Here is a 25,786-nt window from a genome sequence, read left to right as displayed (position 1 = left end):
CCCCCAACAATGAGTTAAAAGGTGAAGGGTTCGAGTCCCACTCAAGACAGCCCCAGCAATTAGAGATTAGAATATGGTCTCTAAATATTGGGATGACAGTGGTAGTATTCCCGCCTCTGAGTCAGAAAGGTTGGATTCAGGCCCATTCCAGACCTTGGTGAGTGGAGACCGGATCTCTGAATACTGTTGATGCTCAGTGGTGCTACTTGAGTCTGATGGATGGTGGTGGCCCCCCTCCATTGTAAAAGGGTCGGTGGTCTCTTCAGTGTTGGTTGCAGCTCACCTAGGAAAAGGTACACTGAAGATAAAAACCCGTGGGGAAGGCAATGGGGAAACCACCTCAGCTACTCTTCCCTAGTAAGTGGCTGACCAATCTCATGTGTGAGACTTCAGTTAAGACCTGCTCTAGAGCAGAACACAGTAGAAAGGCTCACAATTAGAATTTTAAAAATGAATTCTAGAATCCTGAAATCAGTGGGGTCGATTTCCGACTTTACAGTCATTGCGTTAAGCATCGCTGGGCCGAACGCACAAGGGAAAATCTGGCAGAGAGGATTGCACGCACCTTACAGAACCAACTGGATTTTCCTTTCATTCATTTCAATGAAAGGAACTTTAGGCAGGTTCTGTTACTGACAGGCAATCCTTTCTTTTCTTTGCCCAAACAATGCTTAAGTTACATTATTTACATTTGGTAAATATGAAAATCTGCTCCAATATGTCAGTATTGTAAAATGGAAAATGGTCACATTTAAACCAATAAGCCTTTTATTGGCATGTGATAAAAAAGTTCTAGTCTATTTCACTTTTTGATGTGTTCACTTTCATTCCATATTTGTATATAACTTAAACAAAAATTTCCCAGTATTCATTACTCATTTTCACTGATTTTTTTTGTTCTAGGATTGTATGATATTGCAGGTCATATGCACGGTACAAATGAATCACCCTGTTCTCACTTTTGTAAATACCAATCTGTTTATTATTCATCAAAATGAGTCTTAACACCTTATTGTTCATTATTGGCATCTAGCCAATAAAAAGTCAGAATTTTAAACGGTTTAATTCATTTCATTGTAACAATAAATCATGTTATAGTCCACTCTTGTTCATAGTACTTATCCTCTAAATTATATATTTTGTACTACAGGGTACTTACATGAACTTCTCTTGTTGGGTATGCCCTAGATAAGTGTGTAGGAAGCAGCTGTACAGTTAGGAGGGATGCACTGTATGTAGGTTAATTTTTCAAACTATATCACCCTAAACAACCACCGACTCCTTGATCTGCATTACCCACATTTTATACATTTACTTAAAGAAAGGTGCGATCAGAGTGCAATCTTATTGTAGTTTTACACAAGATCCCTACAGTCTTTTGCACTTGTTCCAATCCTTTAATGAAGTTGCTAGGATATCGGCTAAATCCTTAAATAAACAGGGTGAGGGGTTATGTCATAATCTATTTCTATGGATCACAAATTACTTTTAGGACTTGAATCCATTTTGTGTTTCTTAAACAGTGGATTTTTTTTGTAATGCACCATTGTGTCCCAGAAACAGGGCCACGGACCAAGTGCTGGAAAGTGGGATTAAGCTGGATAGCTCTTTTTCGGCCGGCACGGACAGGATGGGCCGAATGGCCTCCTTCTGTGCCGTAACTTTCTATGATTCTATGAGAAAGTGTTATCCATGAAGCAATTTGTCTAATATCTGTCTCTAACGTCAGTTGTCTGTGACCAGAAAATGCGGACCTTGTATTTCAATCATTGCATTGGTTTAAATAATATCATTTCAAAAAACAAACTTAACGGCTTACAGTTAAAGAAAGGGACAAATGTCACTCCAATAAATCTTTCTAAACTTGGTGGGGCCGTGCTTTTGACCGGTTCCCACAATACCATTGCCTATTTCCGTACTGCATTTAAGTTAAAGTCACATATTCTGTGCATTCTTTAAAAGGCACACCTAATATCTAATGATGTGAAGTGGCTTTTAAACGTCGTATCCTCATACAAGAGGGACTATCCTACACTGTTACTAATAAACCGCAAGGCTGGGTTTCCTTCAGGATTATTAAAGATAATTTTGCGATGTCGAAAACACCTCGACACAAGGCGGTTCCGAGTCCTGGCTGTTTGTGGAGCTTATCCCGGTGTCGGAGTCGGTATCGTTCACATCGGAAGGGGAGAGAGGCTCAGAGCCGCTTCCGGATTGATCCTTGACACTCTTCCGCGGCAAACTACACTTGGCCAAATCTTTACAACCCCCAGTCACCGGGGCTTCGCTCTCCGCATCCTCTGGAAAATGCAGCGACTTCAGCTGTTGGACTAAGTGGTCACATTCCTCCGCCTTCTCCACCAGTAATAATTCCTTATGTTTCACTTTCTCCTGAACATCCATTAAGTTTTTGTGGAGCTGGAGGGCACTGCACATGCCCGCCTCCAACTCGCTCTCAACTTTCTCAGTCTCTGCCTGGGAACACTGTTGATCATTGCACAGGGACTCGGAGTCGCTTTGTATCTTTTCCTCTTGAGTTCCCTCCCACACCTTCCTCAACTCCTGCTGGATTTCCGCTGTCAGTTTCTCCAGGATTTCCCTGCGCTGCTGAAGTTCTTGCTCTAACTGTAGGATCCCGTCCTGCTTGTTGAGATATTCCTGTAACTGAGCTGGCCCACGTTGCTGTTGCTGCCGGCCGTTGTCTCTGCTCTCCAGTAAATAAGTTTCTTGCACATAGTTTTCTCCCTCGTTCTGTATCCGCTCGAAGTGAGTCCTGGACTCGTATCTCTCGATGTCCCCGTCCAGCTCCTTCATCCTCTGCAGTTGCTGGCGGATGGTGTGATCCTGGGATACGATCAGATGGACCAGGGTCTCCATCCCCTCCCGGTCCTGCCTCAGCCTTTTCATTTTAGCCAGTTTCCTGAAAGCTTTCCTGACCATCCTCTTCTGCTTGTCCATCGGCAGGTTCTTGATGTACTGGGCAGGGCTCAGGTCCCTCTGACCGTCGGTGTTTTGGACAACCTTAGCCTCGGCTGTCCTCAGCCCTGGGACGGGGAGGGAGGCGCCCGACTTGACCAGGACGAAGTGCACGTTGGGTTGCTCCTCTCCCCAGGACGCCCAGAGCCTCAGCAGCTTGGTCGGCGGGGGAAGGAACCTCTCGAAGCCCCTCCACTTCTCCACGATGCAGTAGTCCTTGGGCGGCGCATGTAGCAACCTGGTGTCGCCGGCGTTAGCGAGGTGATCCTCCAACAGGGCTCTCACCACCTGGGCGCAGCTGGTACGCTTGGTCAGTCCGCACACCACCTTCTCCTCCTGGCACACCCACACCACGATCTCGGCGCCCTCCGGGGAGCCCATGGTCGCTCTTGGGCGAGATCTGGAAAGAGGAAGAGCCGAGCTGGGTTAGGACACATAAGTCTCTCCCGGTTCTCTTAAAACATAAACTTGACTGAGTGGAGTTGTAAGTGAACGGGATCACGTGGCTGCAGGTAAAAGCTCACCAACTCCCTGCAGGCAAACTTTCCTCCTGTCCCAACTTTGCATTGCACTTCGAGAAAATTGCTTCTTTAACCGAAATACCTCTTAATTTTGACACTCCAACTGTCCGACATCACCATGTTAGCATTTCAAGATTACAGCCGCTTCAATCATTGTCTTTGCTCCTCATTAACCTGTTTGCCTTAGAACAATCCTTCAAAACGTTACTTGTTAAAGTTTTGCAAGTTGACGCCATGAAGCATTCCAAATTAATTCCTGAAAATACCGTTTGTGGTTAGAATATTTTCATTGTTTTTTTTTGTGTTTGGATATTTTTGAAAATTTTGAAATTACGCCCAGGCAAGTCAGTTAGAAGCTATCTTAAGTGTCGAACGTTACAATATTTCTCAAACTTGGTATTTTCCACCTCTTGGGTGGATCCGTACTACAAATTGGTTAACAGCTTCTTAAAACTTTGTCGCGTCTTTTAATGCGTTAAAACCAGTTAGCCAGCACAATGTCTCTTGAAGTTGACAAATTAGCCTGGTTTTGTTTGGGAGTGTCCAATCCTCAGAAAGTCAAGGAAAAACACGTTTTTGTGCACCGAAAAAGTAGAGAAAAATGTATTGTTACATTTTAGATTTGGGTACAAAAAATGGTCCGAAAATAACATTTGCAGCGATGATAACATCGATATTTTTGCACTAAAAAAGGTTTGTTTGATCTTTGTATTCAAACTGAAGTATGAGAACCGAAGTTCTAGTTTAAATAAGAGTTTTATTTATTTAAAATAAAGTTTTAGAACATAACGTTTAGTACAGCCTGTGTTTTTTAAAACTATATAACCCATAGTGTTGACTGGTCGTCTGGCGATCTTAACACATTTATATGGTTTAAAATATTTTTGACATTACTGATTTCTCTTGTTTATTTTTTCCAAATTTCTTCCCTGCAGTGCTGAAAGGTCTGACTCCCATTGGGATGCTGTTCCACAGGCATGGTCATTCTTAGGTGTGAGCATGGGCAGGCTATTCGGCTATGGGAGGAACATTACAACTGAACGGCATCCTGTCCTCACCCAATGTCTACAGAGGGGCAATTTCCAGCATGGTTACTGGATAAAGACAGGGGCAGAAACCCTGATTGATTTTTCCGTTCTCTATCCTGGAGACACGTAGAACAATTGAAATTACTGGAGTCTCTAACTCCCTATTCTTTTTCACTTCCATTTTTACTATTTTAAATATTAGTTGTTTCTAAATAATATAGATTTTAACTTTTCTAGAACGTTTTTCTTATGTGTTAACAGTTAGTGTATTTCCCGACTTCCTCACCCCTCCTTTGGCGACTGTGCCTTCAGCCATCTAGATCCTAAGCTCCAGAATTCCCTCTTTAAACCTTTCCGCTTCTCTCTCTTCCTTTAAAAGGCTTCTTAAAACCTATCACTTTGACCAAGCTTTTAGTCACCTGCCCTAATATCTCCTTTGGCTTGGTGTCAATTTTTGTCTGATTACGCACCGCGGAATGTTTTACTATATTAAAAGCGCTATGTAAATGCAAGTTATTGTAGTTATGCATACATCAAAGACATTTTTTTTACAAAACTAAATAAATTTACTACCCTATAATAATGTTCAAGTCTTTCGTGTATTTAAAAGCAAATACCTCAATTATAACTTTACAACCAATGCCTCATTATCACCTGTTCTGATTCTCTCCAACATTTAAACAAAAACAGGCCTTAAGACCTGGGCACAATTCTGAGGTAAATGGAGGAGGCCCAGTGGGGGCGGAAAATTGGCATGCCTCGAAAATGTGGGGTCTCTTCACTAAGGAACAAATAAAGGGAATTCTCGCTGGTGCTGGGGCAGGTGGAAGTTCTTTCCAGCCCAAAGACAAAATATCAACATAAGGAAGGAGGCAGGATCAATAGGATCACATCAACTGCAGGAATTTCCACCACTTCTATCTCCTTTGCACCCAGCGACCTGGATGCCAGCAAGATACCCATATACAAGTTCATGGATGGGCACAAATGAGGCCCCAGAGATCTCCAGACTGGGATTTTTTATTACTTCATGGGATGTGGGCGTCGCTGGCAAGGCCAACATTTATTGCCCATCCCTAATTGCCCTTGAGAAGGTGGTGGTGAGCTGCCTTCTTGAACTACTTTAGTCCGTGTGGTGAAGGTTCTCCCACTGTGCTGTTAGGAAGGGAGTTCCAGAATTTTGACCCAGCAACGATAAAGGAATGACGATATATTTCCAAGTCGGGATGGTGTGTGACTTGGAGGGGAACGTGCAGGTGGTGTTGTTCCCATGTGCCTGCTGCCCTTGTCCTTCTAGGTGGTAGAGGTCGCAGGTTTGGGAGGTGCTGCCGAAGAAGCCTTGGTAAGTTGCTTCAGTGCATCCTGTGGATGGTATACACTACAGCCACGGAGCAATGGTGGTGAAGGGAGTGAATGTTTAGGGTGGTGGATGGGGTGCCAATCAAGCAGGCTGCTTTGTCCTGGATGGTGTCGAGCTTCTTGAGTGTTGTTGGAGCTGCACTCATCCAGGCAAGTGGAGAGTATTCCATCACACTCCTGACTTGTGCCTTGTAGATGGTGAAAAGGCTTTGGGTAGTCAGGAGGTGAGTCACTCGCCACAGAATACCCAGCCTCTAACCTGCTCTTGTAGCCACAGTATTTATATGGCTGATCCAGTTAAGTTTCTGGTCAATGGTGACCCCCAGGATGTTGAAGTTGGGGTTTCGGCGATGGTAATGCCGTTGAATGTCAAGGGGAGGTGGTTAGACTCTCTCTTGTTGGAGATCGTCATTGCCTAGCACTTGTCTAGGTTAAGCCCTGGAAGACTCCAGATTGATGGTTGATGTTTTTGATATATCAATTATCTTAGAAACATTGTTTATTATGTGCAGACCTTTAGCTTTTAGTATGGTGGCACATCAATGTGGCTCTACATTGCCACATTTTCCTTTCCTTCTGTCATGGGCATCCAAGATTGGCTTATATTGGTGTGAGTGCCCATCAGAATTATCAAAATTAGTTCACTCTGTCCTGATCCTGGATACTCTGGTGGGGTCAGGAGCAGATGTCACTGGCACATAGCTGGGCCATTGGGTCAAAATTCTGGAACTCCCTACCTAACAGCACTGGGAGAATACTTTCACCACATGGACTGCAGCAGTTCAAGAAAAATCTAGAGGACTAGAGTACAAGAGGGCAGAAGTTATGCAGCAGCTATACAAAACCCTGGTTAGACCGTGCCTGGAGTACTGTGAGCAGTTCTGGGCACCGCACCTTCGGAAGGACATATTGGCCTTGGAGGGAGTGCAGCGTTAGATTACTAAAATGATATCGGACTTCAAGGGTTAAGCTACGAGGAGAGATTACACAAATTAGGGTTGTATTCTCTGGAATTTCGAAGTTTAAGGGGTGATCTGATCGAAGTTTATAAGATATTAAGAGGAACGGATAGGGTGTACAGAGAGAAACTATTTCCGCTGGTTGGGGATTCTAGGAGTAGGGGACACAGTCTAAAAATTAGAGCCAAACCTTTCATGAGCGAGATTAGAAAACTTTTCTACACACAAAGGGTGGTAGAAGTTTGGAACCCTCCTCCGCAAATGGCAATTGATACTAGCTCAATTGCTAAATTTAAATCTGAGATAGATAGCTTTTTGGCAATCAAAGGTATTAAGGGATATGGGCCAAAGGCGGGTATATGGCGTTAGATCACAGATCACCCATGATCTTATCAAATGGCGGAGCAGGCACGAGAGGCTGAATGGCCTACTCCTGTTCCTATGTTCCTATGTTCCTAAAAAGGTTGAAGGGACGGGCAATCAATGCTGGCCTTGCCAGCAACACCCATATACCCGAGAATGAACTTTTAAAAAATGAAGATTTCTGTTTCATTGCTGTGAGCGTAATCAAAGCGTTTTGGCATCAACAGTATTTTGATTGACAGCAGACACTAGCCAATAAACAATATGCTACATCTGGCATCAGAGCCCTGCATACCAATCAGTTGCCCTCTTTTATACTTCAAGACTCTTTCATAGCTATCAATCCTAAACCTGAACTCTAACACCCTCAACTTAGTTCACATTTTGTCTTTCCTCTTTCCCCTATTTGTACAATTCTTGAATTTCTATATAGTTTAAAAATCTGACATAGGTTGTTTAAATAGAAAAAGTTTCTGACAATAGTATTCCATTAACATTGGATTCATGGTGGCTGCATTTTTAGATATTTCAAACTACTTAAAGTAGTCGGGAATGATGCAAGACCTCACAAAATTTAGGATAGTGACATAATACCTATTAGAATATGAGACAGTAACATATATCACAAAACAATATTCTGTAACATAGGAACTCTCAGAATATCAGGTTATTTTATCTGGTGAATCACAGAGCAATTCATCGTACACCATGCATATATCATCCTAATATATAGAAATATATACATCCATCTTCATATATAGAAATATATACATCCATAAATATTTGTTAAAAACGTGCCTTCCTGACCTATAATGTTAAACTTTGCTTTGTTGAGATGAATGCAATATATTTTACAAAACATGCTGTTTAACATTCCAATAAATTACTTTTTCATTTGGGGTTTCATTGCACAGATCTAACCTTTCCCATTGAAACTTATTTTAAAATATACTATTTAGAATGTTTTAAGAAGTGGGATGCTTACTTATGAATGTATTGACTTTGATAGATTAACCCGTGAGGAAAAATGCACTCAGGTATTTTAAGCATTTACAACACACTTTTTAAATTACCTAATCAGTGCAGTTCTGATTGAGATACAGTGCAGTCTAAACCCTCAAAATTACTTGTCAATAGACTACAACAACAAAAACTTGCATTTATATAGTGCTTTTAACGTAGTAAAACGTCCCAAGGCGCTTCACCGGAGCGCTATCAAACAAAATGTGACACCGAACCACATAAGGAGATATTAGGACAGGTGACCAAAAGCTTGGTCAAAGAGGTAGGTTTTAAGGAGCGTCTTAAGGGAGGAGAGGTAGAGAGGTGGAGAGGTTTAGGGAGGGAATTCCAGAGCTTAGGGCCCCGCAGCTGAAGGCATGGCTGCCAATGGAGAAGCGATTAAAATCAGGGATGCACAAGAGGCAAGAATTGCAGGAGCGCAGAGATCTCAGAGGGCTGTAGGGCTGGAGGAGGTTACAGAGATAGGGAGGGGCAAGGCCATGGAGGGATTTGAAAACAAGGATGAGAATTTTAAATTGGAGGCATTCCTGGACCAGGAGCCAATGTAGTTCAGTGAGCACAGGAGCGATGGATGAACAGGACTAGGTGCGAGTTAGGATGCGGTCAGCAGAGTTTTGGATAAGCTCAAGGTTATGGAGGGTAGAATATGGGAGGCCAGCCAGGAGAGCAATGGAATAGTCAAGTTTAGAGGTAACAAAGGCACGGATGAGGGATTCAGCAGCAGATAAGCTGAGGCAGGGGCGGAGACGGGTGATGTTACGGAGGTGGAAGTAGGCGGTCTTGGTGATGGAGTAGATATGTGGTCGGAATCTCATCTCAGGGTTAAATAGGACGCCAAGGTTGTGAACAGTCTGGTTCAACCTCAGACAGTCTAGAAGCTTAGGCTAGATTAGAACAATGGACTCTTAGAAAATTGAGGATGCCATGTTATTATTTGAATGGACCTATAAATAAAAATGACATTTTGCAATGTGCTGCTATACTTGACCTTAGTTGCTTAAAAGGAATGACAAAATTACTGTATGTAGAAGGAAATGAGATGTACGTTTTGAAATCTATTCTTTTAGTTCAACTTTGCAGGCCAACAAAGGAGTGATTTAGAGAAAACTTGTTTTTTAATTTTTTTTGCTTCGGAATTTGAAAGGAGTTTCTACCACTTGCATCCTGAAGTGATTAGACGATATGAGGAAGTTCTAAGCTCATTTTATATATAAACTATCCAATTAATTAAATGTATTAAATTATATACAGAATTGCATGTACCTCAGGGAGGCAACCAACTGCTCATTACTCAATGTCCTTGTTCTAGTGATAGGTGAGGTAGGGTGGAAGACAGATAGAGATGGAATTGGAAATGGGAGGGAGTGCGACTTTGCTATCAACAACTTTAACCAAATACTTTGATTGATTATTAGTCAAAACAGGGCACTTTAATCTTGTATAATCCATTGGTAAGGCCACATCTAGAATATTGTGAGTTATTTTGGACAACCTACCTTCAAAAGGATATTAATATATTGGACAGAGCTCAAAAGAAAAATAAAATGAACAATTTCAGGACCTAAAGCTTTAACTTATGAGCAGAGGCTCATAGAACTCAGTTTGTATTCCATTGGAATAAAGAAGATGGAGAAGACTTGATGCAGGTCTTTAAAATAGCCCAGAGCATTGTTGTAAGTAGGTTATTTAACTTAAATTGTGACACTATTAGAAAATACTAGTATAAAACTGAAAATCCTAAATCGGATTAGGTATTACAAGTTATCGTTCCCCTGCAGAATTGTAGATATGTGGAATAAACATCCTATCAAATGCAGCTATTGCTGTGTGAACTAACATCTTCAAAAAAGAGCTGGATAAATATCTGATTTAGGCTGCAGTTTTGTTGCCATTTTCCTAGCAATGTGAAGTGGTTTTGAGTGTGCAGTGATGCAAAAGAGACCGTATAATTCAGGAACTACTCCCTGATCTGATTCCCAGGCGCGTGGAAGCCAGGTGATGCAAGACCTCCAGATGCCATATCACACTATTTAGATTTCATATCTGGTGGAATATAACTTCAGGCTGGGTATAAAGCCAGGTATAAAAAGTGCCTAGATGATTTGTTGGATTTTCTAGGCATTTTATAAACTTAGTATTTAACTTTTAATATTACTAGCTGACCTTCAGTAACTCATAGGTAGTATGGAGTCTGGTGCATGGTCCAAATAAGCATATCCTAAGGTCAATCGGAGCCTAATTATGAGTACTGTTGGAAGTTCCCTAGAATAGCAGTTGCTTAGCTCCTTTGTCAACAAATAAAAAATATAGAGTTTTAGTTTGTATGCTGGGACATACAAGGCCTTGGAATATCTGCATTGGAGTTATGTGTTGAGTTTTGGACCCTACACACAGTGAGGGATAACAAGGCCCTAGAGAAGATACATATGATATCCCATCTTAGGGCTCTTGGTTATCAGGATAGGCTTGAGGAGTTGGGTCTGTTTCCATTAGAGAAATGCAAGCTCAGAGGTGGTTTTTAAAATTAGGAAGGGTACAGAATCTGCAAAGTTAGATAGATTATTTGAGATGGAGATTAGGGAGCATGAGTGTGAAATACATAGGCAGAGTTAGGTTTGATGTTAGGAAGTATTTCTTTTCACAGAGTGTCATTGTCCTTTGGAACAGATTACCGAAGCATGCAGTGAGAATGGATTTCCTACAGGCCTTCAAAAGGAGTTTATGAGAGAGTACATTTCATGTTATGAAAGTAAGTTGCAGGGTAGCTGGGAACAGTGAATTATTGTGGTGCTCTGCAGCATTTTTTGGTTGCTTCACGGAGTCAGAGCGGAATTTTTCAGGGCTTTTCCTAAATTGACCAGAGGTTTTTTCCTCTCATTTTTGCCTCTCAGGGGAAATTGCATAGCTGGGGTGGGAGAAGGGTTGGAATGTAGTGTTCATAGCTGCACCGCTTCCTTCCTTTTTATACATTTGTATGTTCCTAAACTTCCTATGAGGAAGTGTCCTAACTATGTTCTGACGTCAATCAGAATTTAATTGCTGTTTGATGAGGGAAGTTTCCAAATTGCCAAGTGCTGGTAAATCTCCAGCTCCAGGTCAGAAAAAAAGCATGCCTTTTTTTTTACATACCTTTGAACTTTGAAGTGTGCTGTGTGCAGCATGGTCTCAAAACTATTATAAAGATTAGCAGATCTCCCATGCCATAGCTCACAATGAGTTGGTGGATTCTGAATGACAGGAGCGTTATACCTTGTAACATACGGTGTATTATAATATAATCGATCTTCTGTGGTGAGGTACATCAACAAAAAGGACTGATTTTCCTTTTCTGTTCATCTGGGAAAGCTTAGTTCCTGGGTGCAAAGCAGAGTAAAAAGAGACAGAGACCTGACATATTGGATCTCATTGCCCAACGATTTCCTGGCGATCTTCCAAAGGATAGGAGTGGAACAATTATGCCCACATTGGGCATAGACAATATCATGGAGAAGAATTTGGAGCATGAGGGGGAGGATCCAGTTGTCATGGTCCATGTAGGAACCAATGGTATAGGTAGAAGTGGAATGGGGTTCTGCTGAGGGAGTTTGAGGAGCTAGGGCCCAAATTAATAAACAGAACCTCAAAGGTAATAATCTCTGGATTACTACCTGAGCCACGCGCAAATTGGCATAGGGTCAAACAGATCAGAGAGTTAAATGTGTGGCTCAAATAATAGTGTGGGAGACAAAGGTTTCAATTCATGTGGCACTGGCATTAGTACTGGGAAAAGAGGGAGCTGTTCTGTTGGGACGGGCTCCACTTAAACTGGGCTGGGACCAGTGTCCTGGTGAATCGAATAACTGGAGTGGTAGATAGGGCTTTAAACTAAAAAGTGGGGGGGAGGGGAAGGTTCAGGAAAGGGTGCATTTATAAATCTAAATAGAAAAGTCAAGGCCATAGAACAATGTAGCGATTTGGGTAAAGATAAGAAGAGTGTGTCAGGAAGGGACAGAGAGTTTAACGGTAATAGTGCATCAGTGAATAAGGTCAAATCAGGGAAAAATAGTAAAAAGTTAAAATTAATGGTGCTTTATCTGAATGCACAAAGCATTCATAACAAGGTAGATGAATTAATGGCACAAATAGAGGTAAATGGGTTTGATCTAGTAACCATCACTGATACGTGGTTGCAAGGTGACCAAGGTTGGGAACTAAATATTCCAGGGTACTTGACTTTTAGAAAAAACAGACAACATGAAAAAGGAGGGAGAGGGGTAGCTATCTTTATGTCATGATAATAAAGCATGACATAAAGATAGTAGTGAGAAAAGATCTTGGCTCGGAAGATCAGAAAGTAGAATCAGTCTGGGTGGAGATAAGAAATAACATGGGGCAGAAAACACTGGTGGGAGTAGTTTATAGGCACCCTAACAATAGTTATACTGTTGGACAGAATATCAATCAAGAAATAAGAGGGGCTTGTAACAAAAGTAATGCAATAATCGTGGGGGACTTTAATCTTCATATAGACTGGGCAAATCAAATTGGCAAAAGTAGTTTGGAGGACAAGTTCATGGAATGCATTCGAGTCAGTTTCCTAGAACAATACGTTGTGGAACCATCCAGGGAACAGGCTATTTTAGATTTTGTCTTGAGTAATGAGACAGGGTTAATTAGTAATCTTATCGTGATGGATCCTCTGAGGGGAAGTGGTCATAACATGATAGAATTTCACATTGAGTTCAAGAGTGACATACTTAAATCCAAAACTAGAGTCTTAAACTTAAACAAAGCCAATTACATAGGCATGAGGGGCGAGGTGGCTAAGGTTGAATGAGAAATTAGATTAAAAGATATGACAATAGACAAGCAATGGCGAACATTTAAAGAAATATTTCATAATTCTCAACGAATGTACATTCCATTGAGGAATAAAAACTCCATGGGAAAAGTGATCCATCCATGGCTAACTAAAGAAGTTAAGGATTGCTGATGATATAAAGCTAGGTGGGAAAGTAAGCTGTGAGGAGGACACAAAGAGGCTGCAAAGGGATATAGACAGGTTAAGTGAGTGGGCAAGAAGGTGGCAGATGGAGTATAATGTGGAGAAATGTGAGGTTATTCAGTTTGGTAGAAAGAATAGAAAAACTAATTTTTTTTAAATGGTGAGAAACTTTTAAATGTTGGTGTTCAGAGGGATTTGGGTGTCCTTGTACATGAAACACAGAAAGTTAACATGTAGGTATAGCAAGCAATTAGGAAGGCAAATGGTATGTTGGCCTTTATTGCAAGGAGTTTGGAGTACAAGAGTAAGGAAGTCTTGCTGCAATTGTACAGGGCTTTGGTGAGACCACACCTGGAGTACTGTGTACAGTTTTGGTCTCCTTACCTAAAGAAGGATGTATCTGCCTTAGAGGCAGTGCAACAAAGATTAGCTAGATTGATTCCTGGGATGAGAGGGTTGTCCTAAGAGGAGAGATTGAGTAGTGTGCGTCATACCCATGGGAGGCAGGGATTGGTGGGAGCAGTCAAGTGGAGGACTGGAGACCAGGAGTTGAGTGTCTAGTAAAACTGGAGGGGTAGAGTCTGTGGACAGTCAAGTCAGGGAAAGATTTGAGGTCATTGTGGGGGTGGAGGCAGTATGCTGAGGGGCTGAGAACATTGGGAGCACTGGAGTGTGGTAGCACTTGGGTCCACTGCAATATGGGAAGGAGTGGGGTGAATTGGAGCATGGATATATTTGCAGTAGGTGCACTAGAGGGCACTGGGTTGCGTGGAAACTCGGGAAGATGGGGACTGTGAGTACTCAGGAAGTTCAGGAGCACTAAGCGGGGAAGGTAGTAATCCAGGAGTACTGAGCAAGTACAGGAGCACTGATGGTGAAAGGGGCCTAAGCCACTGAGGAAGGTATGGAGCTGGAAGAACTGAGAGTGTGTGACTGGAAGCAATCATGGACACATACTCAGACCACAAATATTAGCCCAGGTCTGGGACTAGCCACACATGGGAACAGAACACAAACACTAGCCTGGAACAAAGTAGAGGTGCCATAATGAAGTGCAGCGGTGACAAGTAGCAGAAACAATGGGCCGTGATCAAGAGATACCGTAACAAAGGTACAGCTAAAAAGACTGAGTAGATGCTGTTAGATAATGAACTGGTCAGGCAATGCTAGAGGGGAGGGAGCACAATGAAAGTATGACCACAGCTCTGGGTGCATAATTTCAATGTAGCATAGTTTTGAAGCCTTGGAACAAAACATTTTGTTTCTATATTTTTAGGCCCACCTTTATCGTAGAATTTTACAGCACAGGAGGAGGCCATTTGGCCCATTGTGCCTGTGCTGGCTCTTTGAAAGAGCTGCCCAATTCGTCCCATGCTCTGTGTAGGACTGGAGGAGGTTCTAACCCTGGAAATATTTCCTTTTAACGTATATATCCAATTCTCTGTTGACAGATACTATTGAATCTGCTTCCACTACCCTTTCAGGCAGTGCATTCCAGATCATTACAACTTACTGCATAAAATAATTCTCCTCATCTCCCCTCTGGAGCTTGTTCGAGCAACATGTCCATTCTTGACAATATATATCATCAAAAACTATCAATTCATTAGTTCTCAATCTATTTTGGGCTGAATCTGACCAAAAAACTCCCAATCTCTTGCCTCTCCAGCTAAGATGACTGATACTGGAAAGTTTGTGAAAAATTTTCTTTGTCTCTCTTTCTCCTCCTTCACTCTTCTTCTCGTTCCCCTCTTTATGTATCTGTCTTCCTCCATTTCTGTTCACCTGTCCTTTGCTTCTGTCTTTCTGCACTTTGCCCTCCACTTCTGTCTATGTTGCTCTCATATGCCATTTCTGTCTCTTCCTCTCAAGCCACTTCTGTCTTTTTCTTTTACTTCATGCCCTGTTTGCTTTTGTTATTCTGCTTCACAAGTACAGTAGGCCAATAGAGCAGAAGAGCCAAACACTCAACTGATGATGAGAAAACTATGAACGAATAAAGATTTAGGTGAGAATGACTCAGAGGGGATTGAGGATCGAGGGTTTGGGGCTGAGAATGAATTATGGTTATGTTGGGACAAGAGAGTCTGCCAGGTTGAGGCAGGATGGAAACAAGTCAGGGTGGGTTCAGAACAACTCTGGGTGGATTGTAATAGGCTGGAAATGACTTTGGAAGGATGAGTGGATTGTAATAGACTGCAGGTGGGTCAGAGCTGGCTGGGAATGACTCTGGACGGATCGCAGCAGGCTGGGAACACAGGAAAGTTCAACTAGAGATGGTGTGTGCAGCCAAAGTGAAGAGGGACGGACTTGCCAGGATTTAAATGGACAGTAGCCACTTGGGAGGAACAAAAGCATTTGCCAAAAACTAAAATGATCAAAGCCCAAGCCAATAATTAAAGCTCCCACCAAGTTCTGCAGGCTCCTAAAATTGCCCTTTCTGGGAAAACATTTTCCAGGGATTTACAACACTCTAGACACAACCCTACTGTGTATAACTGGCCTATAAGCTACTTTTAGTGTTCAATGGAGCATTTGTTCATTTATACCCATTCCTAGACATAAAACTATACAGTACGAAATGCAGTCAACAGTGGAAATATACTACAGTCTACAACCTACATTCTGCCTATCTGGAGAGAATTCTATAAACACACGCTTGATGCTCCACTTCTCTGGTGGTTATTTTTTTATATTAGTAGAGTTAAAATAATGGGCTCAAATGTTGTAAATGGTACTTTTGCTGATTTGTTTTAATTTGGGGCAATATTCAAGGTGCGAACAACAGGGTACAAATTGGTATGTGTTGTGCCCATTTTTCAGGTGTAAAATGGACACAAAGCTGACCAATTTAGCAGTGGTAGCGCATTCCACATTCTTACCACTCTTTGGGTAAAGAAGTTTCTCCTGACTTCCCAATTGGATTTATTAGTGACTATCTAACATTGATAACATCTAGTTTTGGACACCCCCACAATTAGAAAATTTTCTCTACTTCCACCCTATCAAACCCTTTCATTATCTTAAAGACCTCTATCAGGGCACCCCTCAGCCTTCTCTTTCCTGGAGAAAAGAGCTACAGTCTGTTCAATCTTTCCTGGTGGGTATAACCTCTCAGTTCTGCTTTCATCCTAGTAAATTTGTTTTGCACCTTCTCCAATGCTTCTATATCCTCTTTATAATATGGAGACCAGAACTGTGCACAATACTCCAAGTGTGGTCTAACCAAGGTTCTATACAAAATTAACATAACTTCACTGCTTTTCAATTTTATCCTGCTAGAAATAAACCCCATTACTTGGTTTGCCATTTTTATGGCCTTATTAACCTGCATCGCTATTTTTAGTGATTTGCTCCTCTACCCCATTTAGACTCTTATTATCCAAGCAATATGTGGCCTCCTTATTCTTCCTACTAAAATGCACCCCCTCACATCTATCTATATAGAAATTCATTTGCCAGATGAATTTGCCAACGTGCTCCCCCCAACTCTACAGGAGTCGCGATCGCCCACGCCCATAGCCCGCTGCAATCCCCACTCCTGGGACTTACTTGAATGCCACTTACGGCGATGCTGGCCCCCTAACACTGATGCCTTCGCTCAGGCGAACTGCCTGTGGAGGCGTGATCAGCGCCGGCAGCTTGCGCCATGTATGTTAATGAGGCCCGAGGACCCAGTACCATCAACCCTCAGGCCTCTTGGTTTGGGCATGCGGCCAGCCTAATTTTTAGTCCAACATTTTTGGTCACATACTGTTACTTGTCACTTCACAATTGGTAGCTTAAAGTTGGTCAGTTTGATTGCTGCTTACTTGTTCTTCATCAGTACTTGCCAACTGAATCAAACAGCCTTTGATTCATTCATGTTTAATCAGTGGTATATTTGATTGTTGATTTAACAGATGAGCTCTCATTTTAGCCAATGATTAATTTTTGCCCTGAAGATGGGGAATGCCGTGTGGTGTGACACTTTCAGCCGTCATAGCTTTGAAAGGCTTGGAGGGACGTGTACTTGATGCAAGAATTTTAATTGTACAGATAGATAAATGAGATGGCCAATGCTGCCATTTGAACTCTCCTAACATGATAAAATAGCCACCACAGGACTAGAGCTTTTCATACACATGAAACAAATATGTGCGAGTTCTCTCCTGGCAGGTGGAGTAAGAATCGTAGATATAGTACAATTCCAAACTTGCTGGACGTCCTTTTAACTCTACGGTTATAAGTCTAAGAATAGATACAAATAATCAGATACTGAAAATTAAAAATAACTTATAGGCCAGTTATATGATACTTTGTATCATTGTGAAGTGGTTTTGGCTTCATGTCCATGCAGAATGTAAAGCTTAACTTGGATATGAAATTGCTTCACGCCTTTATGAACAATGTGAGATCACCTTGAGGCAATTTGGCCATCAATGCAAATGCTGGATTTGGAACTAATCCATTGCAAATAAACCATCCATAATCCAATAACATTAACCTTTATTGTTACATATTGCATATTGATTTGTGTCTTGTTCATCTTAATTACAGATTTTTGGTATTTGGATAACTAAAGAGCAAATATAATTCACTAAACAAATAAAGGTATCAATCTGTGAGAATACAGCTTGATCGACTGATATTTTCCCCCCAGGTTAAGAAGGTAAGTTCCTTGGAACCACACTTCCAGCAGGGAGCTGTGCTTGAGGGGAGCACAGGTCAGAGACAGGACTGCAACTCCAATCTGCACTTATTTTGAGTGTGGTTGGTAAATTTACCCTAAGGATTATATTGATGGTCTCATCACCTTCAAGGCTGTCCAACCACATATAACCGTATTTGGAAGAGCGAGTAAATCATGCCATTCCCTATTTTCTAAACTAAATCAATGTCATTTTTATTCGAAACTAAAGAAAAAGTAGAAAGTGGATTACAGTTATCATAGAAATAAAGAAAACATTTCTAATTACGGAAATTCTGAAATAAAAATAGAAAGTGCTAGAAATGCCCAGCAGGTCTGCCAATATCTGCGAGCAGAAGAGACAGGCTAACACTTCAGATGGAGAATCTTCATTTGAGCCTTAATTCTAACAAAGAATCCCCACCTAAAACATCAAGCTGTCTTTTCTTAAATGTTCATAGATTGCTGTTTAATTACTGGTATCCAGGCTGTACGGTAGGCCACAGCCAATGGCTTTTATCTGTCATTTTAATAATACATTAAGGGGTAGAAATTGGTCCTTGTGCCCATTTTCCAGGTGGCAAAAAGGAACAATTTCGGGACACAATGCCGCACGCCCGATCTATGCCTGCATTACGGGTGCTGCCATATTGGTAAAAGTGGCTTTGCAGGCGTTCCAGGCGGCCACCTAAAACAGGCACTAGGCCCCTTTCATACATAAATGCGGGGCCTAATGTCTATTTTAGGTCTTCTTGCTGAAACTGGTCCGCGTTCAGTGGAACAGGTGCTGGGCATACTTTAGTGGATTTGTTAGCGGCCCTGCAGCCGCCAATGGAATGTAATTTTTTTTTACAAAAATCTATCAGAAATTGTTGCTGTGTTGCCAGGAGGAGCAGCTCCTCTGTCTCTGCAGCAACCATGATGAGCCAACACCCATTGCCACTCCACCCCCTGCTGATGAGGCAAGCGGCCTGATATTCATATCTTCAAATGGAGGAGCTGCCTCTGGAGGCACTGGCAGCTTGCCTAAATTATTGAAATGAGGCCCAAGGCCCAATTTTGGGATGGCTTCAGGCTTCCTGGATTGGGCCTGTGCAGAGCCCATTTCTGGAACCAAAAATGGGCGCAGATGAATTTCTCCCCCTAAATCTTGTAATTAATTCAAAGATAATAATTTGCCAGCAGTGGTTATTCTAAAAGTTAGTAAATATAACAAAAGTTGCAAATGTGAAAAAAACACGGAAAGACTGAAAGTCTGAAATAAAAACATTAAATTATACAGCAAGCCAATGAGCATCCAAAAAAAGAAAAGCCGGTTTCAGAAATGGAAAGGGAAGGCAAGTAAGCTCTTTTATAGGACCGACTAAAACAAAAAAGGGAAGAGAGAACAACAGGTCAAGATTGCAGGCCAATCTGCTAAATGCAACAAGAAGCTACTAATGGGTTTAAAAGCCTGGGAATGGATTTAAAAGAAAGAACTTGATTTATATAGCATCTTTCACAACCTCAGAACATCCTAAAGTGCTTCACAGCCAATGAAGTACTTTTGAAATGTAGTCACTGTTGTAATGTAGGGAAACGCGGCAGCCAATTTGCGCACAGCAAGGACCCACAATCAGCAATGTGATAATGACCAGATAATCTGTTTTAGTGATGTTGGTTGAGGGATAACTTTTGGGCAGGAGAACTGCCCTGCTCGTCTTCAAAATAGTACCATGGGATCTTTTACGTCCAACTGAGAAGGCAGACGCAGCCTCGGTTTAACGTCTCATCGGAAAGACGGCACTTCTGACAGTGCAGCACTCCCTCAGTACTGCACTGAAGCATCAGCCTAGATTCTGTGCTCAAGTGTCTGGAGTGTGACTTAAACTTACAACCTTCTAACTGAGAGGTGAGCGTTCTATCACTGAGCCACAGCGCACACCTAGAAAGATTTGAAAGAACTGAAAACTGTTGGCTGTCTCAAGGGCTTTTTCTGTTATAGGCCGCGCCTTGGGAAGTATCCCAGAGGAGCACTCTGTTGAACTTCTGCTGTGGGCCTCTCAATGAACCAGCAGCAAAGGGGAATCACATGGGCTGCACATGCACAGGGTAATTGTGCCACAATGTCATCACCTAGTGTGATCACTATAAGGCACGTGGGCATATATGTGATGTCATGACATGGGTATGCCTAGATTATGGTTCCGTGGGTGCGATGATTTTATTAGGCACAGTTAGTCCACATGCAGATGCTAAGATCCACGGAGGAATGGATCATCCCCTGATTAACCCCTGACTCCAGATGTTATACTGACATTTTAGCATCTTCTTAAAGTAGAAGCTGTTTTGCTTTACAGTAGCTAAAGTTGCAGTGCATACATACCGTTAAATGTTCAGATAGCGTAAATATAAACAGAAATGTTCTCTCCTTAAAATTTGCAAATGTTTATTGATAGTTAAAGGAAGGAGATGTGTATTGCATTGAAAGCAAATGTCAGCCTGGTCCATTGACCAGCAGGTTCACAAGATGAACTATTACTTTATAAGAACAGCGTTAACAACATTTAGTTTTTTTTACAAGTCTGTACAATGGATTTTTGCCTATTTCAAAACAAAACATTCACTTTTACTTTAGTTCCCCTTTACAGTGATAGAAACAGCACGCAAGTGTTTTCCTGACCTGACTTCTACCTATATCTTCACTGGTTTCTGCGTGTTACCAAATTTATTTTAAATTCATGGTACGTTTTTGCACAAAATGTTGCTGCACAACAGCCTTTTCAAAAAGTCGCCAAGGTAATCTCAGTAAGTTGAACACTTATACATGTACCTGCCTAAATGGGTTCCTCTGCTTCTCTTACCTCGTGAGGATGCATGGTCCCAAATTTTATATAGAGGCCTTAAAATCATGGCCCACAAATTGCTGGAAATGCAAACTGATAATGACGCAGTGAGGTCAATGGGGCATTTGGGACCTCCTGAATGTCGGGTCCAATGGTCTATCTCCTTAACCAATGAAATTTAAGGACACAGAAACAGAGCGAACGATGGAGAAGGAAATAGGGTGAATTGGAGTCAAATTAGATACAGAAAGAGAGTGGATTAAGAGGGAGAAAAAAAGGGACAGAAAGGAAAAGTAAGAAAAAATGTTAAAAATTTAAAATTTAAAAATCCTCTAGGAACAAGTTACTACCTGCGGGTGTGACACTCCACAGTTTCATTATTCCCTTTCTGGACCACCAAGGTTGAGTTTCATGTCAGGACCATAAATCACATCATTAACAGGGTTCCAATGACATGAATTACCAGCCTTAAATGGCTACAGTGAGATTAATTCGTATTAATGGCGCAAATCTAGCAATTTCATGACACACAATGTGGGGGGGGGCTCGTGGCGAGATGGTAATTTTTTTTCAGTTTTGGCGAGGCTAATGGCAGAGCGGCGCAAATCGTCCAGCTATTTGTGGCGAATCCAAACTCATGGCATATCTCTTCTTCGCCGCCAATTGCTGGGTTTTTTACGCACTAATAATGGCGGGCGCGTGAACTCACCGTTATTATTCCCACAATTTTTGGGACCATGCATTTACTGATCAAACCAACTTTACTTCGAGGAACGCTAGGGATACAATTCCCAAGAACTATATAGAGATCGCCACTTATGTGAGTGGGCACTTTAGCTGCAGTTCACCATGACCCTGATGTTTACTGTAGAGTGTTTCTTTGAAACTTTTCACTCTTATTACAACATAACGCAAGTGGGACTGAAATATTACTTTCCACTACACTTTACAAGGTGTCAAGACATTTATGATTGAAATTCCAACTGGTTACATAAGAACATAAGAAATAGGAGCAGGAGTAGGCCAATCGGCCCCTCGAGCCTGCTCCGCTCCGCCATTCAATAAGACCATGGCTTATCTGATCCTAACCTCAAATCTAAAGAACACAAGAAGTAGAAGCAGGACCCGGCCACTCAGCCCCTGGGCCCTCTCCACCACCCACAGGGCCTTGACCGATCCGAACTCAGCTTCATGTCCAATTTCCTGCCCGCTCCCCGTAACCCCTAATTCCCTTTACTTCTAGGAAACTGTCTATTTCTGTTTTAAATTTATTTAATGATGTAGCTTCCACAGCATCCTGGGGCAGCAAATTCCACAGACCTACTACCCTCTGAATGAAGAAGTTTCTCCTCATCTCAGTTTTGAAAGAGCAGCCCCTTATTCTAAGATTATGCCCCCTAGTTCTAGTTTCACCCATCCTTGGGAACATCTTTACCGCATCCACCTGATCAAGCCCCTTCACAATCTTATATGTTTCAATAAGATCGCCTCTCATTCTTCTGAACTCCAATGAGTAGAGTCCCAATCTACTCAACCTCTCCTCATATGTCCACCCCCTCATCCCCGGGATTAGCCGAGTGAACCTTCTTTGTACTGCCTCTAAATGTTCCGTTACTGTCTCCTTAATAATAGACTCCAAAATTTTACCCACCACAGATGTTAGGCTAACTGGTCTATAATTACCAGCCTTCTGCCTACTACCCTTTTTAAATAAGGGTGTTACATTAGCAGTTTTCCAATCTGCCGGGACCTTTGCTGAGTCCAGAGAATTTTGGAAAATTATTACCAAAGCATCCACAATCCCTACTGCCACTTCCCTCAAGACCCTAGGATGTAAGCCATCAGGTCCAGGGGATTTATCCGCCTTGAGTCCCATTATTTTACTGAGTACCAATTCCTTAGTGATTTTAATCGTATTTAGCTCCTCCCCCCCTAGAGCCCCCTGTTTGTCCAGTGTTGGGATATTCTTAGTGTCCTCTACCGTAAAGACTGAAACAAAATATTTGTTCAGCATTTTTGCCATCTCCATGTTTCCCACCATTAATTTCCCGGTCTCATCCTCTAAGGGACCTACGTTTGCTTTAGCCACCCTTTTTCTTATATAACTGTAGAAACTCTTGCTATCTGTTTTTATATTTTTTGCTAATTTATTTTCATAATCTATCTTCCCTTTCTTAATCAATCCTTTAGTTACTTTTTGCTGTCTTTTGAAGACTTCCCAATCTTCTATCTTCCCACTAAGTTTGGCTACCTTATATGTCCTGGTTAAAGTGAACATAGTGAGGTGACTCTTGCTACCCATCTCATCCAGTAAAATTAATAAAGCTCTTTTCATCTATGAGACTGACACTGGTATTTCTATTACACAATCGTAATAACCAAGTTGCCTAACATTTCATAACGTCCACACTTACTGGCGCTGGCGATCTCATGGTAATGCCAGTGTCACTCAGTAACTATTATATATATATACACACACACATATAGGTCGACAAGTCTACATGATAACCTTACCTTGCTAATTTCGACTATCTTTGGTAATTCCTTCAAGCGGAGAGCGTTCGATTTCTGCAACCAACATTCCCGGAAAGCTTCCTTCAAATAATAAATTCCATTCCACTGATGGTTTACTCATTAATTGTGACCCACTGAATGCCGGAGATGCCGAGTAGGTGGTTTGGCACGATCCCACGCCAAAAAAAAACTCCCACCTGTTTCAAAAAAAAGCATTTGTTTTGGAGCAGGCCAGAAACCTTCGGATCAAAAGACGAACGCAGCATCATTCAAGACCATGTTATTGATTCGGAAAACAACCGTTGCGAATGGAAATATTGGCCCAAAAAAGTGCGTGGCAGAGTGGTGCTGAGACCTTCGACTCTAATACCCAGTTAAAGGACGTTATGTTGAAAGACTCGGCAATCCAAGTTAACAGTAAGACCAGTGTTTAGCAATGCCACTGGAATGTTTGAATAATGCTTATTATTATGGATTTAAGCACAAGATAATACTGTATAGTAATATACAACCGAAAGTCTACCTTCAATACGTTAGATTTTCGTTCTGAGAGTGTTTCATTGTTTAATTTCTCACTAGATTTAGTTTTCCTTGCACTTATTGGGAACTTCATTTATTTCACGTTTAAGTTCTGGTTCACCATGAAAAGACAATTTGCGGAAAATGAATCTCGTGTGTGTACGTTTGTTGTTGGTTACCAAAATGAAAGGGAAGTTTGGCAGCGAGAGTTTGTGCTCCAGTTCGTTATCCAGTGACCCCTGCTGGAATGTGTCGGTGTGTGGCTTTTGGGTGAGATCAGGAGCAGGCTCAGTTCTGATGCTTCCAGCTACCAGTTGGATTCCTGGCAGTGCTTCCAGGCACATGGTCCTACCTGAGGGGCAGGGCTGTGCTCAAACGGGGGAGGGAGAGCATTGGAGCAGATGGGGGCAAAATTGGGCCATGTAGCGCCAGTTTTTTTATGCGCTACGTGGACACCTAAGCCCCGAAAATGGCGTCCGAGATGCGCGCGCACACTTCCGACATGAAGTACTCAGGACACCACCTTGGTAAAGGTGTTTGTACACGCGCACCTAACGAATGCCGGCAGAATGTAGAGTAGGGAGATTATGACGTCAATCAGTGTGCAACGCTGATTTAAAGCGACCGCTACTATTTTGGAACTCCACACTTCAGCCAACCTCGCACAGCTGAACAGGACTTAAACGGCATGGACTTCTCCCCCCACCAGCGCTATTTAAAGGGATCATGCAGGAGTTACAGGTTAGTTGCTGAACTATTTCTTTTGGCTGCTGATGCATTTGTACGTGTTTTTGGAAGTTTCCTACACTTGGATCAAGTTTCAATATGCTACAGGGAGTGGGCTGGCTGGCTGACAGGCAACCGCAAAGGAACTGGCGGAGTGGCAGGGGTGGGAGCAGGAATGCTGTCATCATGAAAGAGGACTGCAGGTTCATGTTTCATGGAGCCACTCCACTTGCTGCCTCCTGTTATGCGCCACCTTCTCCTGAAGGAAAGAGGGAAGTGTGTCAGTGAATGTGCTGCAAGATGTTTGGGTGATGTGGCTGTCATGGTGCAATAGCTGCTAGTGTGTGTGATCTGTGAGTTGTGGGTGTGCGGCTTGTAACAATGTTAATGTGTGAGGTTGAGATGAAGCATCTGATTTGAAGAGTTGAGTACTGATTGAAAGAGTGTGTTGGTAGGTGGGTGATGGGAGTGTAGTTCATGGAGCAGTGGATGAGACTAGTGGTGCAGTTGGTAGGAGATGCTACTTGACAGTTGTACTCACTCACCTTGACCATTCATATCAAATCATTAAACTTCTTCCCGCACTGCATCCATGTTCTTGACACTATGCACCTGGCATTGACCTCCGTCACTACTTACTCCCACTGCCTCTTGAGCATGTGTCTGGAGGGCCTCCTGCAGATACAGAATGTCCCTCCTTCTCTCCATCTCTTGCACCAAGGCCTCCAGTGCATTGTCAGAAAACCTTGGTGCATGCTCTCTCGCAAGTTAAGACATCTTCACCAAAGCACTCCACTGCCTGACACCAATTCCATCAGCCACAGTGCACCTCCCCTTTAAGAGGTGCAGGCTGCCTTTAAGTAGCGCTAGCTTTGTGTATTCCAGGCATTTTTGGAGTGGTATTTTCAGAAAGACCTTGGGGCACAGCCTATTTCCTCCTTCCTCAATCGTACTCATAAATGATCACATATAAAGCGCAAGTTAGCAGATTTGATTTTAAGAACCGTTTGCTTGTGTAGTTCAGCGGTATGTTCATGCATTAAGTGGTGACGTGGACATATCTCTTGATTCAAACTGCACATCCATTGTTCATAGTGAAATGCAGGTCAGTTTATTGATTGACTAGTTGGTGTTATTTTGAAACGCACCATAGCTTTTACTCATATACACAGGTAAATATGTCGGGACCCCTGCTGATGCGTGCAGGCAATGAACAGCGCAGGTAGTGCTGGCTGCACACAGCAATCATTTAAATCAGCAAGCAGCACAAATTTTATGTGCTGCCGATATCGCAACAAACGGGTATGGGTTAATCTCAGC

At 42.2% G+C, this 25,786-nt stretch overlaps 1 protein-coding gene and 1 long non-coding RNA gene across 4 annotated transcripts in view; one reads left to right on the top strand and one right to left on the bottom strand.

Annotated features, from left to right (window-relative positions):
• On the bottom strand, window positions 1–23,850 carry LOC137334628 (ras association domain-containing protein 9-like). Of its 2 annotated transcripts, none has more exons than XM_067999453.1 (3): window positions 23,222–23,638; window positions 2,107–3,376; window positions 1–283 (listed from the first exon to the last, which is right to left on the bottom strand). In XM_067999453.1, the coding sequence occupies exons 2-3, from the start codon at window positions 3,355–3,357 to the stop codon at window positions 263–265; spliced, it is 1,272 nt and encodes a 423-aa protein (XP_067855554.1). In that variant the 5' UTR covers window positions 3,358–3,376; window positions 23,222–23,638; the 3' UTR covers window positions 1–262. The 2 variants fall into 2 exon arrangements, with proteins under 2 accessions (XP_067855554.1, XP_067855553.1); XM_067999452.1 differs by lacking the exon at window positions 1–283 and adding an exon at window positions 23,745–23,850 and having other exon boundaries at window positions 953–3,376; window positions 23,222–23,418.
• The window catches only part of LOC137334630 (uncharacterized), a 58,156-nt gene continuing 55,661 nt past the window's right edge, over window positions 23,292–25,786 (top strand). The window contains exon 1 of one of the 2 annotated variants that reach the window (XR_010966191.1): window positions 23,292–23,638. This is a non-coding gene — a long non-coding RNA (uncharacterized lncRNA). The remainder of the gene's footprint in view (window positions 23,639–25,786) is intronic. The other variant, XR_010966192.1, reaches the window with a different exon arrangement.

The sequence above is a fragment of the Heptranchias perlo genome, chromosome 18, assembly GCF_035084215.1.
Source record: "Heptranchias perlo isolate sHepPer1 chromosome 18, sHepPer1.hap1, whole genome shotgun sequence".
Classification (NCBI taxonomy): Eukaryota; Metazoa; Chordata; class Chondrichthyes; order Hexanchiformes; family Hexanchidae; genus Heptranchias; species Heptranchias perlo.
This window is presented reverse-complemented; position numbering and strand designations above follow the sequence as displayed.